The sequence below is a fragment of the Phocoena phocoena genome, chromosome 3 (genome assembly GCF_963924675.1).
Source record: "Phocoena phocoena chromosome 3, mPhoPho1.1, whole genome shotgun sequence".
NCBI lineage: Eukaryota > Metazoa > Chordata > Mammalia > Artiodactyla > Phocoenidae > Phocoena > Phocoena phocoena.
Window position 1 is genome coordinate 77,497,888 of NC_089221.1, and position 15,906 is coordinate 77,513,793.

At 38.6% G+C, this 15,906-nt stretch overlaps 1 protein-coding gene across 1 annotated transcript in view; it reads left to right on the forward strand.

Moving 5' to 3' along the window:
- Nucleotides 1-15,906, forward strand: part of ARSK (arylsulfatase family member K) — a 41,686-nt gene that overhangs the window by 7,942 nt on the left and 17,838 nt on the right. The window contains exons 2-3 of the mRNA XM_065874846.1: nucleotides 340-469; nucleotides 6,651-6,810. Of these exons, the coding sequence (XP_065730918.1) occupies nucleotides 340-469; nucleotides 6,651-6,810 (290 nt within the window). The remainder of the gene's footprint in view (nucleotides 1-339; nucleotides 470-6,650; nucleotides 6,811-15,906) is intronic.

The following is a 15,906-nucleotide window of genomic DNA, read 5'->3' on the forward strand; positions in this document are numbered from 1 at the left end:
GAAGATCCCACATGCCGTGGAGCGGCTGGGCCCGTGAGCCATGGCCGCTGGGCCTGCGCGTCCGGAGCCTGTGTTCTGCAACAGGAGAGGCCACAACAGTGAGAGGCCGGCGTACCACAAAAAAAAAAAAAAAAAAAAAAAAACCACAAATGTCACACTACATTGAATTCTCAATATTATGAATCAGAGAATGATAAGTTTCTCTACCCGTTTTTATCTTTTGAGGATTCTTAGGATCATATTGAAGTCTTTTGCTATTTGTGAATTTTATGGTTAAAATTAAAGGAAATTACTTTCTTTTGTGATGTAATCAATGGTAATTAAATTTCTTTATTCCAGGATGGAAGGCTAACATTTTATCCAGGGAGTCAGGTAGTGAAACTTCCTTTTATCAACTTCATGAAAGCACAGGGCACTTCCTTTCTGAATGCCTACACAAACTCTCCGATCTGCTGCCCATCGCGCGCAGGTATGAGCATGCTTTAATATTACTGGAAGTGGTCCCATACTGAAAATGTTTTCACAATTTAAAAAATTATACCCCAAAATAGGATAGTAAGTCATATTTGGCATCTAATAAAAAAATTTTAATATATGTGATGTGTGTTATAAGGTATGTATTGGGTATTGGGGTTTTTTTAAGAATAGGAATTTTATCACCTAAATTGGTATTTAGTTCAAGTATTATTGCTTCATTTCCCTTAGGATTGGTGACAAAAAATCTTTTGACTATCCAGGCAAATTAGGAAATGCTCATATTTCCTTGAAGAGTTCTATTTCCAAGGAAATTTTTTAGTAAGAGATAGGGAGCTGGGAGGAGACTTCAAAGTATACCACAAAGTCGTTAGAACTTTTCAGATATATCTGGATTTTTCTGTATTATTTCAGATTACATATTTTTTCTCTTCAGTTTCAATTCACTTCTATCCCAAATTTAATTGTTCACTTTTATTATAGTAATTTAACAAATAGGCATAGTTTTAATGGCAAAATAACAGTGATATTAAGCCATGACTAACTGAAAAATCGGGAAAAATTGACATTTTTATAAATTCTGTTGTCGATAGAGTTGTTTTCTTTCTCCTCTAATTTATGATTGTTTGCTTTGGAACTCATAAATAGCACCCAACAATCTTCTTTTGTCCATAAGTTCCTGACATCATATTCTCTGTGATTTGAGTCACAAGTTCTTTCACCTACATTTTCAGCACCATCAACTATATAATCACCAATGATTAAAGGAAACCTAAACTCTATTTTAAATATTTCAATAGTGAAGGACCAGGTATATTAAAAACACGTTTGTTAATTTTTTTATTCTTTATTGAGCAAGAGGAATGAGCAATGGACCAGGGTGAGGTGATGTCTGGATTCCAATCCTCAATGGACCACGTCAAGCAAGTCCCTCAGTTTCTTTATCTACAGAACGCTGTATGTGCTGTGTCCCTCACAGTGTTGTTCCCAGCACCAAATGAGATAATGGATTTTAAAAAGTGCTCAATGAACTCTAAAGGTTTCAAAAATGTTAGGTGATGCTTTTTCTGGAAGAAGTATATTTTGGAGAGTTTGAACAAAGAGAAGGAGTAATAGTAATAAAAACTAACATTTATTGCATTCTTACTATGTGCCTGGCAGTATAACTGCCTTACATGTCTTAATTTATATAATTCCCCACATTTTCACAAAGTAGGTATTGTTATTATCCCCATTTTGCAGATGAAACTAAAGTACTGAAAGGTTAAATAACTTATCAAACGTCACTCAGTAACTAGCATCATTGGGATTCAAAGCCGGGTAATGCCCCATTCCACTCCTCAAAAAGAAAGCATTTTGTTAGATGAGAAAAGGATTCAACCCTGCCATGTGTGTACACAGAAAAGGGAAAAGGAAAGGGATTTCTTTCCAGTTTTACCGAGATGTAATTGACATATAACACTGTATTAGTTTAAGGTATACACCATATTCTAGAGAAAATAAGAACATTTCCATGAGTTGAACCAGTCAGGTTAGGCTTACGTGCATCCACATAACACTTCTGGCAATCTGTCCCCAATATACAGCCATAATGCTACCTCCCAAAAAACCAACAATGAGGTAACTACCAAAGCTAAGCTCCAAACACTGGGGCCTTATTAACACTTGTGTCCCCAACAGCAACATAAGTGCTGAACACACGATAAATGCCATAGTCAACCCGCAATCAGTAAGGACCTGCTATCTGCCTGATCACCAGGTTTTCAGAATCTGAATCAGACATTTTAGGAAATAATTATAACAATTAATGAAAGCAGGTATGAAGTTAAGTTTTTATTCTTTATTGAGCAAGTGGAATGAGATAACATAAAGAAAAACTCCACACTCTATCTGCACAAAGCAGAGGAGGCTAAAGTACTGAAGGGATGCTTATACTGAATTATAAAGGCACACAGGTAGACAAGGTGATAAATCAGATAAGACACAGCAAATACACTAAGATGCAGCATCTCTTCACTAAAAATTTCATTTGGTCTCAATCAGCAATCTAGGTTAGTACACATAAGTAATCACACATTTGCTACTGACTAGTCCCTCATCTTTGCTTTCTATTTTTTCATTTACTTGTATATTCTTCAGTTTCTGTCATCAGTGTCTTAAAGTTTTTAGTGTACAGATCTTTCATCTCCTTGGTTAAATTTATTCATTAGTATTTTATTCTTTTTTATACAATCATAAATGGATTTTTGGGGTAATTTTTTCTGGTAGTTCATCATTAGTATATAGAAATGCAACTGATTTTTGCATATTGATTTTATATCCTGCAACTTTACTAAACGTATTGATTAGTTCTAACAGTTTTTTGGTAAAGTCTTTTTGGTTTTCTATATATAATATCATGTTTCTGCAAATAGGGACAATTTTACTTATTCTTTTCTGATTTGGATGCCTTTTATTTCTTTTTCTTGCTTAACTGCTCAGGCTAGGATTTCTAGAACTGTGTTGAATAAGAGTGCTGAGAGTGGGCACCCTTGTCTCGTTCCTGATCTTAGAGGAAAAACTTTTAGCTTTTTACCATTGAATATGATGTTAGCTGTGGGCTTCCATATATTCCTTCTATACCCAGTTTTTCAAGAGGTTTTTTTAATTGGAGTATAGTTGCTTCACAATGTTGTGTTAGTTTCTGCTGTACAAGGAAGTGAATCAGCTATATGTATACATATATCCCCTCCCTCTTGGACCTTCCTCCCACTCCTCCCCCATTCCACCTATCTACATCATCACAGAGCACTGAGCTGAGCTCCCTGTGCTATACAGCAGGTTCCCACTAGCTATCTTTTTTACACATGGTAGTGTATATATGTCAATCCTAATCTCTCAATTAATCCCACATGAATGAATGCTAAAATTTGTCAAAGGCTTTTTCTGCATCTATTGAGATGATCATATATTTTTTTTAATCCCTCATTTTGCTAATGTGGTATATCACATTGATAGATTTGCAGATGTTGAACCATCTTTGCCTTCCTGGAGTAAATCCCAATTGATCATGATGTACGATTCTTTCAAAGTATTGTTAAATTAGGTTTGCTAATATTTTGTTGAGAATTTTTGCATCTATGTTCATCACAGATCTTGGCCTATAATTTCCTTTTCTTGTAGTGTCCTTGTCTTGTTTTGCTATCATGGTATTGCTGGCCTCATGAGTTTGGAAATGTTTCCTCATCTTCTCTTTTCTGGAAGAGTTTGAGAAGGATTGTTTTCTTTTTTAAATGTACCTCTTTGGCTTATTCTTTTTTTTAAATTTGTTTATTTAATTAATTTATTTTTGGCTGTGTTGGGTCTTCGTTGCTGCACGTGGGCTTTCTCTAGTTGCGTCCAGCGGGGGTTACTCTTCGTTGAGGTGTGCAGGCTTCTCATTGTGGTGGCTTCTCTTGTTGAGGAGCACGGGCTCTAAGCACACAGGCTTCAGTAGTTGTGGCTTGTGGGCTCTAGAGCACAGGCTTAGTAGTTGTGGAGCACATGATTAGTTGCTCCACGGCATGTGGGATCTTCCTGGATCAGGGATCAAATCCACGTCCCCTGCATTGGCAGGCGGATTCTTAACCACTGCACCACCAGGGAAGCCCCAGAAGGATTAGTTTTAATTCTGCTTTAAATGTTTGATAGAATGCACCAGTGACGCCATCTGGTCCTGGACATTTCTTCATTGGGAGGTTTTTGATTACCAATTCAATCTCCCTACTCATAATTGGTCTGTTCAGCTTTTCTATTTCTTCGTGATTCAATCTTGGTAGGTTTTACATTTCTAGGAACGTATCCAGTTCTTCCAATTTGTTAGTATAATTGTTCATGGTAGTTAGTCTCTTATGATCCTTTGTCTTTCTGTGGTATCAGTTGTAATGTCTCCTCTTTAATTCCTAATTTTATTTGAGTCCCCTTGTTTTTTTCTTGGAAAGTCTAACTAAGGATTTGTCCATTTTATTTAAGAAAAAAAACAACTCTTAGTTTTTTTGTTTGTTTGTTTGGCTGCATCTTAGTTGTGGCACGTGGTGTCTTCACTGGAGGCGTGTGGGACTTTCGTTGTGGCACGAGCTCTTTGTCATGGCACGCGGGCTTCTCTCTAGTTGTGGTGTGCAGGATTTTCTCTCTCTGGTTGTGGCGTGCGGGGTCGAGGGTGCATGGGCTCTATAGTTTGCGGCATTCAGGCTCTCTCATTGAGGTGCACGAGCTCAGTAGTTGTGGCTCATGGGCTTAGTTGCCCCGCAGCATGTGGGATCTTAGTTCCCTGACCAGGGATCAAAACCGCATCCCCTGCATTGTAAGGCGGATTCTTTACCACAAGGGAAGGCCCAACAACTCTTAGTTTTATTGATCTTTTCTATTGTCTTTTTAGTCTCTATTTATTTCCACTCTGATCTTTGTTATTTCCTTTCTTCTACTAACTTTGGGCTTAGTTTGTTCTTCTTTTCCTAGATCCTTGAGATACAAAGTTAGGTTGTTTATTTGAGCTATTTCTTTTTTATAATGTAGGCACTTAAAGTTGTGAACTTCCCTCTTAGAACTGCTTTTTCTGCATACCATTTGTTTTGCTATGTTGTATTTCTATTTTCATTTGTCTCAAGATATTTTTTTGACCTCTCTTTTGATTTCTTCTTTGGCCCATTGGCTATTCAGGAATGTGTTGTTTAAACTCCATATATTTGTCAATTTTCCAGTTTTCTTCTTATAACTGATTCTAGTTTCATATCATTGTGGTCAGAAAAGATGCTTGATATGATTTCAGTCTTTTTAAATTTATGAAGACTTGTTTTGTGTCCTAACATATGATCTTCCTGGAGAATGTTCCATGTGCACTTGAGAAGAATGTACTTTCTTTTGCTTTTGGATGGAATGTACTGAAAATCTTAATTCCATCTGTTCTAACATGTAGGTTAAGTCCAGTGTTTCCTTATTGGTTTTCTGTCTGGAAGATCTATCTGCTGTTGAAGTCCCCTAGTATTATTGTATTGCTATCTATTTCTCCCTTTAGGTATGTTAATATTTGAAAAAAAAAAGATTTATTGACTAAACAATGGTAGCTGTAGAAAATGAGAGAGAAAATATAGAACACATAAGTTTTTTGTGGCAAGCCAGTATATAGACAAGAAATAGGGAAAAGCCTTGAGGATTTTTGGGAAATGAGATCTGTACTTCATTTGACCAACTTGGAAAATTAACCAACAAATACTTAGTGATTATTTTTATGACTCAAGTCAGACAAGCTTTATATTTAATTCCATTTATTTACCTTAAACAACTTAACCTGTAAGCCAGGGGTCCCCAACCCCTGGGCCACAGACCGGTACTGGTCTGTGACCTGTTAGGAACTGCACTGCACAGCAGGTGAGTGGTGGATGAGCAAGTGAAGCTTCATCTGTATTTACAGCCACCCCACATCGCTTGCATTACCACCTGCGCTCCACCTCCTGTCAGATCAGCAGCTGCATTAGATTCTCGTAGGAGTGTGAACCCTACTGTGAACTGCGCGTGTGAGGGATCTAGGTTGTGCAATTCTTACGAGAATCTAATGCCTGATGATCTGAGGTGGAGCTGAGGCGGTGACGCTAGTGCTGGGGAGTGGCTGCAAAATGCAGATTATCATTAGCAGAGAGGTTTGACTAAACAGAGACCATAATAAATCAGTTGCTTGTTGACTCATATCAAAACCCTATCAGCGAATGGCAAGTGAAAACAAGCTCAGGGCTCCCACTGATTCTGCGCTATGGTGAGTTGTATAATTATTTCATTATATATTACAGTGTAATAATAATAGAAATAAAGTGCACAGTAAATGTAATGCACTTGAACCATCCCCAAACCATCCCCCCCTCCCCAGTCTGCAGAAAACCTGTCTTCCACGAAACTGGTCCTTGGTGCCAAAAAGGTTGGGGACCGCTGCTGCAAGCCTTAGAGACTCACCTGTAAAACGGAAATAATAATTCATTTCAGTTTTCCCCTTGATAAAACGAGGTAACAATCAAAAATGTTAGGTAAAACACTTAATGCAGATATATCTTGTTGCAGAGCACAAGCTCTAAACTAGTAGTCAGTCTCTTTTCTCTCGGTAAAATTGTCTTAATCATTAAAACGAATTGTTAAGCTTTATTTACACTGATCCCATTTTTTCCCCCCAGCAATGTGGAGTGGCCTCTTCACTCACTTAACAGAATCTTGGAATAACTTTAAGGGCTTAGATCCAAATTATACAACATGGATGGATGTCATGGAGAAGCATGGCTACCGAACACAAAAATTTGGAAAACTGGACTATATTTCAGGACATCACTCCATCAGGTAAAAAATAAAATAAAAATGATTCTAACAGGCAGCCCACTGCTATTAATACATACATCATGTACCCTTTTTGACTTCTTTTATTTCTCCACAAAGGTGAATGTAAATCTCTTAATCCCTAGATTGTGTTAATTTGGCTAAATCTTTAGCTTTCTTTAATCTTCTTAAAATATTGAAATTATATGCTAGTAATTTTGTTTTTCTTAAACATTAAAGGTCTATAAAATTGTTTAGTCCATGATTTATTTTGATTTAGTTATACAACGGCTACTTTATTACTCACTTTCCAATGTGTTCTAAAGACCGTAATCTTCTTGCTACTTGCTTTTTTCAGTTCTCCCCAACTTTATTCTATTGTACCTTTTTTTTCTTTCATTTTACTCAGTCCTCAAAAATTAGGCAACTAAGCATAGGGAATAAGAGTAGAGATCTAGAATCAGATTGCCTACTTTTGAATCCTAGTTTCTCTGTTTACTACTAACTTGTAGTATAATCTTGGGAATATTATCTAAGCTAACTGAAGTTTAATTTCTTTGTTGTGAGCATTAAATGAAATAATATGTGCTCATTTCACAAAGTTTCACCAGTTTCTCTTTAAAATCCTTCTACTTTTTTGGAAAGTAAGGTTAATCCAAAGTAAGATACAACTATTCATATTACCCTATTTGAAATTGTTTTCTTTCTTTGTTTTCTCAGTCAGTCCAATAATAAAAAGAATCTAAGGTTGAATGCCTTGTATTGCATATCACTATCACTCTCTGTGTGAGCTGGTTAAAATATGATCTGAGTTTTATTCCTCAGTGGGATAATAATTCTTGGAGGGCACAGACCCTGTTTCTCTTTCTCACTACTTTATTCCCACTTCCAACGTAGTGCCTGTACGTTGTAGGTACACAATTAAATATTTGTTTAATGAATGAATGAATGGAATAAAAAGTTACAACTTATTATCTGATAAACATTGATATTCTATATCAACTAGATTAAAAGGAAAAGAGCCACTTAAACGTTGATATTTGGGAAATCAGAGATGGTTTTCAGTATAATAATTGCTGTAGCATATTTTCACTTTGCTTACTGTCTCACTTGAGCTTAGGAAGCTTAAATAAGCTATCAAGACTATTTGTGTTAGTGCTATATGTACCCACATAGTCATTTGACTGACAGATAGGTCAAGGCTGCTGTTAATAGCGTGTCTGCAAAGGTTATATGAATTACAGCGCGTTATCTTTCAGATTCTTCTGTGCAAGTTTAAAGATGGGTCTCAGAAAAAAAAAGGTCTCTCAATATCAAATAGATGCATTCAATGTTTTTGATAGACTGACTCTCAAAACATGTTTTTATAACTTTGAGCTACCTTTACCACTGAAATTAGCCATTTTTGAACCTGTTTATATTTTCAGCCAGAATTACAAGTCCTTTAGTTTACTACTACAATTCTCCATCTGTATTTTTTTCAACATCAAATGATGCTTTCTTCTTTTACCAGTTTAAGGACACTAGTCCAGCTGTGTGTCCCTTACCATATATACTATACTACACCAGACTGGGAACTTTAAGGGCTACACACTTGTTTCTTCCAGACAACTGTTAAACAAGTGCTGGTGGTACTACTCATTAAGATGCCACTTACCGGCTTCCCTGGTGGCGCAGTGGTTAAGAATCCACCTGCCATTGCAGGGGACATGGGTTCAAGCCCTGCTCCGGGAAGATCCCACATGCCGTGGAGCAACTAAGCCTGTGAGCCACAACTGCTGAGCCCACGTGCCGCATCTACTGAAGCCCGCGCGCTCTAGAGCCTGTGCTCCACAACAAGAGAAGCCACCGCAAGAAGCCTGCGCACCACAACGAAGAGTAGCCCCCGCTCACTGCAACTAGAGAAAGCCCGTGCACAGCAACGAAGACCCAACACAGCCAAAAATAATAAATAAATAAAAATAAATTAATTTTTTTAAAAAATTACTAACAACTATAAGACCAGGGCAAGTTATTTATCTACTCAGGATCCCAGTTTCATCAAATGAGCTTACTCTAGATGACTCTAAAGATTCTTCCTGGGCTTCCCTAGTGGCGCAGTGGTTGAGAGTCTGCCTGCCAGTGCAGGGGACACGGGTTCGTGCCCTGGTCCAGGAGGATCCCACGTGCCACGGAGTGGCTGGGCCCGTGAGCCATGGCCGCTAAGCCTGCGCGTCCGGAGCCTGTGCTTGACAACAGGAGAGGCCACAACGGTGAGAGGCCCGCGTACCACAAAAACAAACAAACAAAAAACCCACACAAAGCATTGCAGCACTATTTACAATAGCCAGGACATGGAACCAACCTAAATGTCCATCAACAGATGAATGGATAAGGAAGATCTGGCACATATATACAATGGAATATTACTCAGCCATAAAAAGAAACGAAATTGAGTTATTTGTAGTGAGGTGGATGGACCCAGAGTCTGTCATACAGAGTGAAGTAAGTCAGCAAGAGAAAAACAAATACCGTATGCTAACACATATATATGGAATCTAAAAAAAAAAAAATAGTACTGATGAACCTAGTTGCAGAGCAGGAATAAAGAGGTAAGACATAGAGAATGGACTTGAGGATGTGGGGTGGGAGGGTGAAGCTGGGGCAAAGTGAGAGTAGCATTAACATATATACACTACCGAATGTAAAATAGTTGGCTGGTGGGAAGCAGCAGCATAGCACAGGAAGATCCACTCAGTGCTTTGAGATGACCTAGAGGGGTGACATAGGAAGGATGGGAGGGAGACTCAAGAGGGAGGGGAGATGGGGACATGTGTATGCATATGGCTGTTTCACTTTGGTGTGCAACAGAAACTAACACAGTATTGTGAAGCAATTATACTCCAATAAAGATTAAAAAAAACAAAAAGGCACAAAGGGAAATTCCGCCTCCTCTCCCGGCTCCCCCCACCAAGGGCAAGTGGTTTGGAAAACATGTCATATCCACGACTTGGCTGTCTTAGCGGCACCATGTCCAGTAACTCGCTGAGCTAACTTGCCAAGTTTTAGTTACCGAAGAGATTTTAAATAATTCACACATATCATTCATACCTCCATTACCATGAAAGTTAACCAGTTTAAATGAATTTCTTTGATCAAAGTGACCTAGAGAATAATGATGTCTATCATTATTAGGCTCTTACTACCTACTAGGCACTGCGTTAGGTTTAAGGTAAAATATTTCCAAAAAGTCACTATGTATCTTTGTAGGCTTGGTAGAGTCATATATTCAGAAACATACACTGAACACTTAATATCTATTAGTAGGTAAAGGAACAATTTGCAGATTTACCAAAAGATTAATTATGCAGTGAAAAGGAATTATTTTATTTTTGGCTGTGTTGGGTCTTTGTTGCTGTGCGTGGGCTTTCTGTAATTGCAGCGAGCGGGGGCTACTCTTTGTTGCGGTGCACGGGCCTCTCACTGTGGTGGCTTCTCTTGTTGCGGAGCACGGGCTCTAGGTGCACGGGCTTCAGTAGTTGTGGCTCGCGGGCTCTAGAGCGCAGGCTCAGTAGTTGTGGCTTGCGAGCCTAGATGCTCTGCGGCATGTGGATCTTCGCAGACCAGGGTTCAAACCCGTGTCCCCTGCATTGGCAGGTGGATTCCCAACCACTGCCCCAGCAGGGAAGCCCAATAATTCTGATTCTAATACAACTTTAAGGACCTCAGCTGCAGGAGTTAGGAGAACTTTATCCTGGTTCTCTGTCATTAACATAATTTATGAGTTGTTTGTCTCCTCTCTGGGTCTTTTCTCAGCTACATCATTTCCAACTAGAACTTTGACCTGCATGACGCTTTTTGACTCAAACTCCATCTCCTTTTAGTGATGTTCTCTACCTTATAGCTGCATTCTAGGTAATTGCCAGTCACCTGTTTTTCCTTTCCAAATTCAAATTCTGTAAACAAGGATGATAGGCCCTACATATATTTCATCCCAGACTCCATCATAATCACTGACCAGGTTAAGGACCAAGGATCTGGTCCTTAGGTCGGGTGCGCACCCCTGGCCAGTGGACAGGATAGGAGAAGAGTTAAATCCTACACAGTGTGGTCATCTGGGTCACCTCTTTGGCAAGGGCTATGGACATGGTAACATATTCAATGCAGTGACTATTTGGTTAATTACTAATGAAAGATTTACTGGGGGATAATCCACCCACTTTATCTTTCAGATATAATGACATTTTGTCCAGGTTGTACTTTCTGTATAATACTGAAAAGCAAAAGCTTACAAAAAATTTTAAATGTTAGAGTTGCTTAAGTTGATATATTAAATTACTTTAAAAGTGTAAGAAGAATCTTCCCCTTATGTGATGTAAAAGAAGTCAGTGTGATCTAAACCATTAGAGTTATAATCATAACCAAACTATTTCATCACAATTGCTTTTTCCGCAAGGTAGCAAATGGGCCTTTATTTTTTAAAGTATAGTAGTAGAAGGAGTTTATGCCTGAGTGCATATGAGGAGGTAGTATCATTTTGGTAGCTAAGGGAGTCACCTCAAGTTCAGCCTAGCACAATGCCTTGTACATGGTAGACATTCAATAACTCTTTCTTGAATTAAATCAAAAAGCCTGCCTTTATTTAAAACCAGGGCTTCCCTGGTGGCGTAGTGGTTGGGAGTCCGCCTGCCGATCCAGGGGACAGGGGTTCGTGCCCCGGTCCGGGAAGATCCCACATGCCGTGCCATGGCCGCGGAGCCTGCGCGTCTGGAGCCTGTGCTCCGCGGTGGGAGGGGCCACAGCAGTGAGAGGCCTGCGTACCGCAAAAAAAAAAAAAAACCAAACTGCAGCAAATACTCTGTTAAGGGCTACAGTCACTGTCACCTAGAACTCAAAGTTTTAAATATTGATGTTCCAACAGTGATGAATTCACTAGCAGGCTAGGAAATGGCTAAGTGGGAGTTCATAACCTGAAGTCCATGAAACCCCTGAGTACCCCCACACACACTCATGCAAAACAAACCTTTTGTTTGAAATTTATTTACTATTTTATAATATATAATTGCATAAATATATTTACAATAAATATATAATAAAATATAAGACACGGAATGAATAACAATTGTTATTCATTCAATTAAAACAGACTTTTTGTGAGTGATCATATATGTAAAGATAGATGACAGCCTTGTGAGTCCCTTAAAAAACAGTGTGTTTCTCAGCTTTGAGAAAAGAACATTTAATGGGAATGAATATGGATTCCATTTTCTCTTACCGAATTTATCAGGCCGATAGTGAAATTTGCAAGGGCATGATTCAGAACTGTAATTTTTCCATGCAAGAGACTTATCTGAGACAGATTAGCTGTTAAAGTCCCATCGAGAACAATGATTCTTTGTGTGAAAGGGATCCATTTGCACATAACTCTTAAAGTCTGAGATAGTTGAATTATTTAGTAATCTTAGGAAGCTGAAGGTTTAAGTCGACGCTCCTAATTCATTTTGAAAGAAAACTGTTATGTTCTCATCAATTTTAATGTATGATACTTTTTCAAATGTTATTGCCCCTATGTAAATTCACCTGGTGCTACCTGTGAGCTGATTGTCTCCAATACCGCAGCAGTGGAGTTTGGCACATTGGCACAGAAAACCCACAAAGCAATGGCATAGATACAAATTTATGCAATAATTAGTTGCTAATATGTTAGTTTTATATGCCATTTATATTAGGAGGAGATTTTGCTTTTAAAAAGAATAAAATTGCTGATTGCTGGATAGTGCATTTAGCCATCACCTCATTTTCTGGAATCGATCCAAGGTAGAATAATTCTCCTATTCATGGGCTACTGTGGAAGCTATTTTAATGATCTTCTCTAAAAATTGAGGCTTTTTTGCATAAAAGTTCTTACACTGTTATGTGGAGTGGTGCATCTCAAAATGTAGCATGCATGCAGATCACCTGGGCGTCTTATTAAATGCCCTTCCCAATTCAGTGGGTCTGGGATGGGGCTCTAGATTCTGCATATTTAACAAGCTCTCAGGTGATGCTGATGCTGCTTGAAATAGCAACGATATAAGGAACTGGACCTCAGAGAGAGGTAAGACAAGGTATAGCCAATTGTGAATGCCTTTATCAGAAACATGTGGTTACTTTTGTGTCTCTTTGAGAAGAGAAGCCTCTCTTACATTTCTACAAAGAGATAAAGTAAACCTTGGACCACTTAGGAGGGGCACTTAGTATATATGCACAAAATGACACATTGAAGCCTAAGTTTATAGAGAACAATTTCCTTTGAGATAGGTGTACTCCACATCCAAACTCCCACCTGAGGCTTCGTTACAGTGGTCTCCGCCACTGTACACTCATGAGAGCATGAGAGTGAAAAAGTCAAAAAATGATGTCGTACTATCTTTATGACAATAGTTTTGACCTTGTGGACCTCCTGAAAGCCTCTCGGGTACCTCCCAGAGATCCCTGAGCCACACTTTGAGAAATGCTGGCATATAGGAAACTATACAGTGTATGTTTTTGTCTATTTGCAAGTAACAGGGTAAATTTATAATGAGAGGAGCCAATGAATCAAAGTATCTAAACCACAGGTAGTTTTGGTTCCTCCCCATTAACACAAGCCCTTGTTTATTGTCCTGATTGAAACCGTACTCTTAATATTTCAGACAAAGTACATAGAAATGGAATGGAAAGAAATTTATTCAAAATACCCCTGTGACCAACTAATTAGAAAGGTTATATGTGGAGGAGGTTATATAGCAAGTAATGGTGGGTAGCGGGTAGGGGAAGACAACACTGAACAGTAATACAAAGTAGGTCTAAGCACATGGTCTAAAGATAATGTTTCCTGGTGCAACAGTTTGACCTGGTTAAAGAGGGATGGAGGGCTTCCCTGGTGGCACAGTGGTTGAGAGTCCGCCTGCCGATGCAGGGGACACGGGTTCGTGCCCCGGTCCGGGAAGATCCCGTATGCCGCGGAGCAGTGGGGCCTGTGAGCCATGGCCCCTGAGCCTGCGCGTCCGGAGCCTGTGCTCTGCAACGGGAGAGGCCGCAGCAGTGAGAGGCCCGCGTACCGCAAAAAAAAAAAATTTAAAAAAAGATGGTAATCTGGTTTCAATATAGCCATCTTTCAAGGCAAGATCTTTCCTTGAGATGTTCTAGACTCACTCATGACTGCATTGTAAGGTGAACTGAGTAGTTTGGTTCGCACAGTCAGAACAATAGTCTATACTTGAGTTAATCCAAAGCCTAATAAAGGCTCTGATCACCAATTAGGGTTTCTGCACCCAATTCCATTGTGTGGGGTGGTTTCCACACACTACCAACTCTCTGGACACCAAGTGGATGTCCTTCAATTCAGCTGAACTCCACAGGTTAAGGGCCCAGTCCTACAAGACTGCCCTCACTCCCCCACTTCAGATGCAAATCACAAGTCCAGGTTGTCACCTATGATTCTGACTGACCCGCTATAAAATCAGAGGGTCCCATGACCTCTTCCTTGGGTTCAATTAATTTGCTAGAGTGGCTCACAGAACTCGGTGAAACATTTCACTTACTAGACTACCAGTTTATTATAAAAGGCTATAACTCAGGAACAACCAAATGGAAGAGATGCATGGGGAAAGGGCATGATGCTTCCATACCCTCACCTAAGGTGGTGCCACTCTCCCACCCCTCCCCAGTCCGCTCCTTTTCTGGGTTTTATAGAGGCTTCATTACGCAGGCATGATTGATTAAATCATTGACCACTGGTAATTGAACTCAATTTCCATTCCCTCTCCAGCCTCCTCCTTCCCCAGAGATCAGTGGGGTGGGACTAAAAGTTTCAGCCCTTTAATCTCTCCTTTGGTTCTGGCAACCAGCCCAAAAGTAACCTCATTAACATAACAAAAGACACCTTTGTGTCTTTCACTTAGAAAATCTGAGGATTTTAGGAACTCTGGACCAGAATCAGGGAAGAAGACCAAATGTATATTTTTTTATTATAAATCACAGTATCACACCGGACAACTAGTTAGGTTGTATTACAAGCTTTCTTGTAATTTTCTTGCTTCCTGCAATAATTTCTCAGCCATATTTTCCCACGTAACACTTCTTTGTTGAAAAGAAAGCAGTTTGGTTCCTAAACATCCTGTGTGAATCTCAGTAACCTATTTTCTGCTTATCACAAAATCCTAGAGCTCTACCGCAAGTACTGCTGGTGTGATAAACCCCTAGCATCTCACTCCTCTGCAGTAGCTCCGATAATAGCCACATGCAGTTCTCTCATTCAGCAGTGACTTAAGCAAAATTTACATTGTTTGGTAGCATGATAAATTGTACAAAACTTACAATTTTAGGATTTTCTATTTGTTAGATAGAATTAATTAAAATCTGTTAGATGCAATTCTGCTGAGATTCTAGTTTTCATTGTTTTTATCAAAATATATTGAATATCAACTATGAAAAATTATATTTTTATTATGGTTGCTTAAATTTATTTACCTGTCTTCAAAAGGCAGATAAAAGTTCTACTTAGTTCATCTATAAGCCATTAGTCATTTTGTGTGGTTTGAAACTTCCCTTATATGGAGTATTATGTTTTAATATAAAATAGTCTTTATTTTCACGTGGGTATATGAATTTTTTAAGCTCTTTTCTTAATTGATAGGGCACTTCAGAGGTGTTTGCCTCAACCAAAACACAAAAACAGGCTTCTTAGAAATGTCCAAGAGTTCTTCCTAAACAATTATGCCAACTAAAAATACTTACATAATATGGGGATATATGTATATGTATAGCTGATTCACTTTGTTATACATCAGAAACTAACACAACATTGTAAAGCAATTATACTCCAATAAAGATGTTAAAAAAATACATACATTATTGAGGAAAAAGTAGTGGTACTACTACTACATACTTCTGAAGCAGTTAGATAAAATATTTAGAGAAATTTAATTGATCAAATCATTTAGCTTTTAAATTACCAGCTAAAGAAAATACATCTAGAAATTTGCATCACCATTAGCTTAGCTTAAATCATAGTCAAAATTGTTCTTATAATGAGAAAAGATATAGCTGAAAACAATGTAAAACCTGAGACTTCAGAAACACGTAAGGTACACATGGGAGGTAAGATTTTTCTAAATA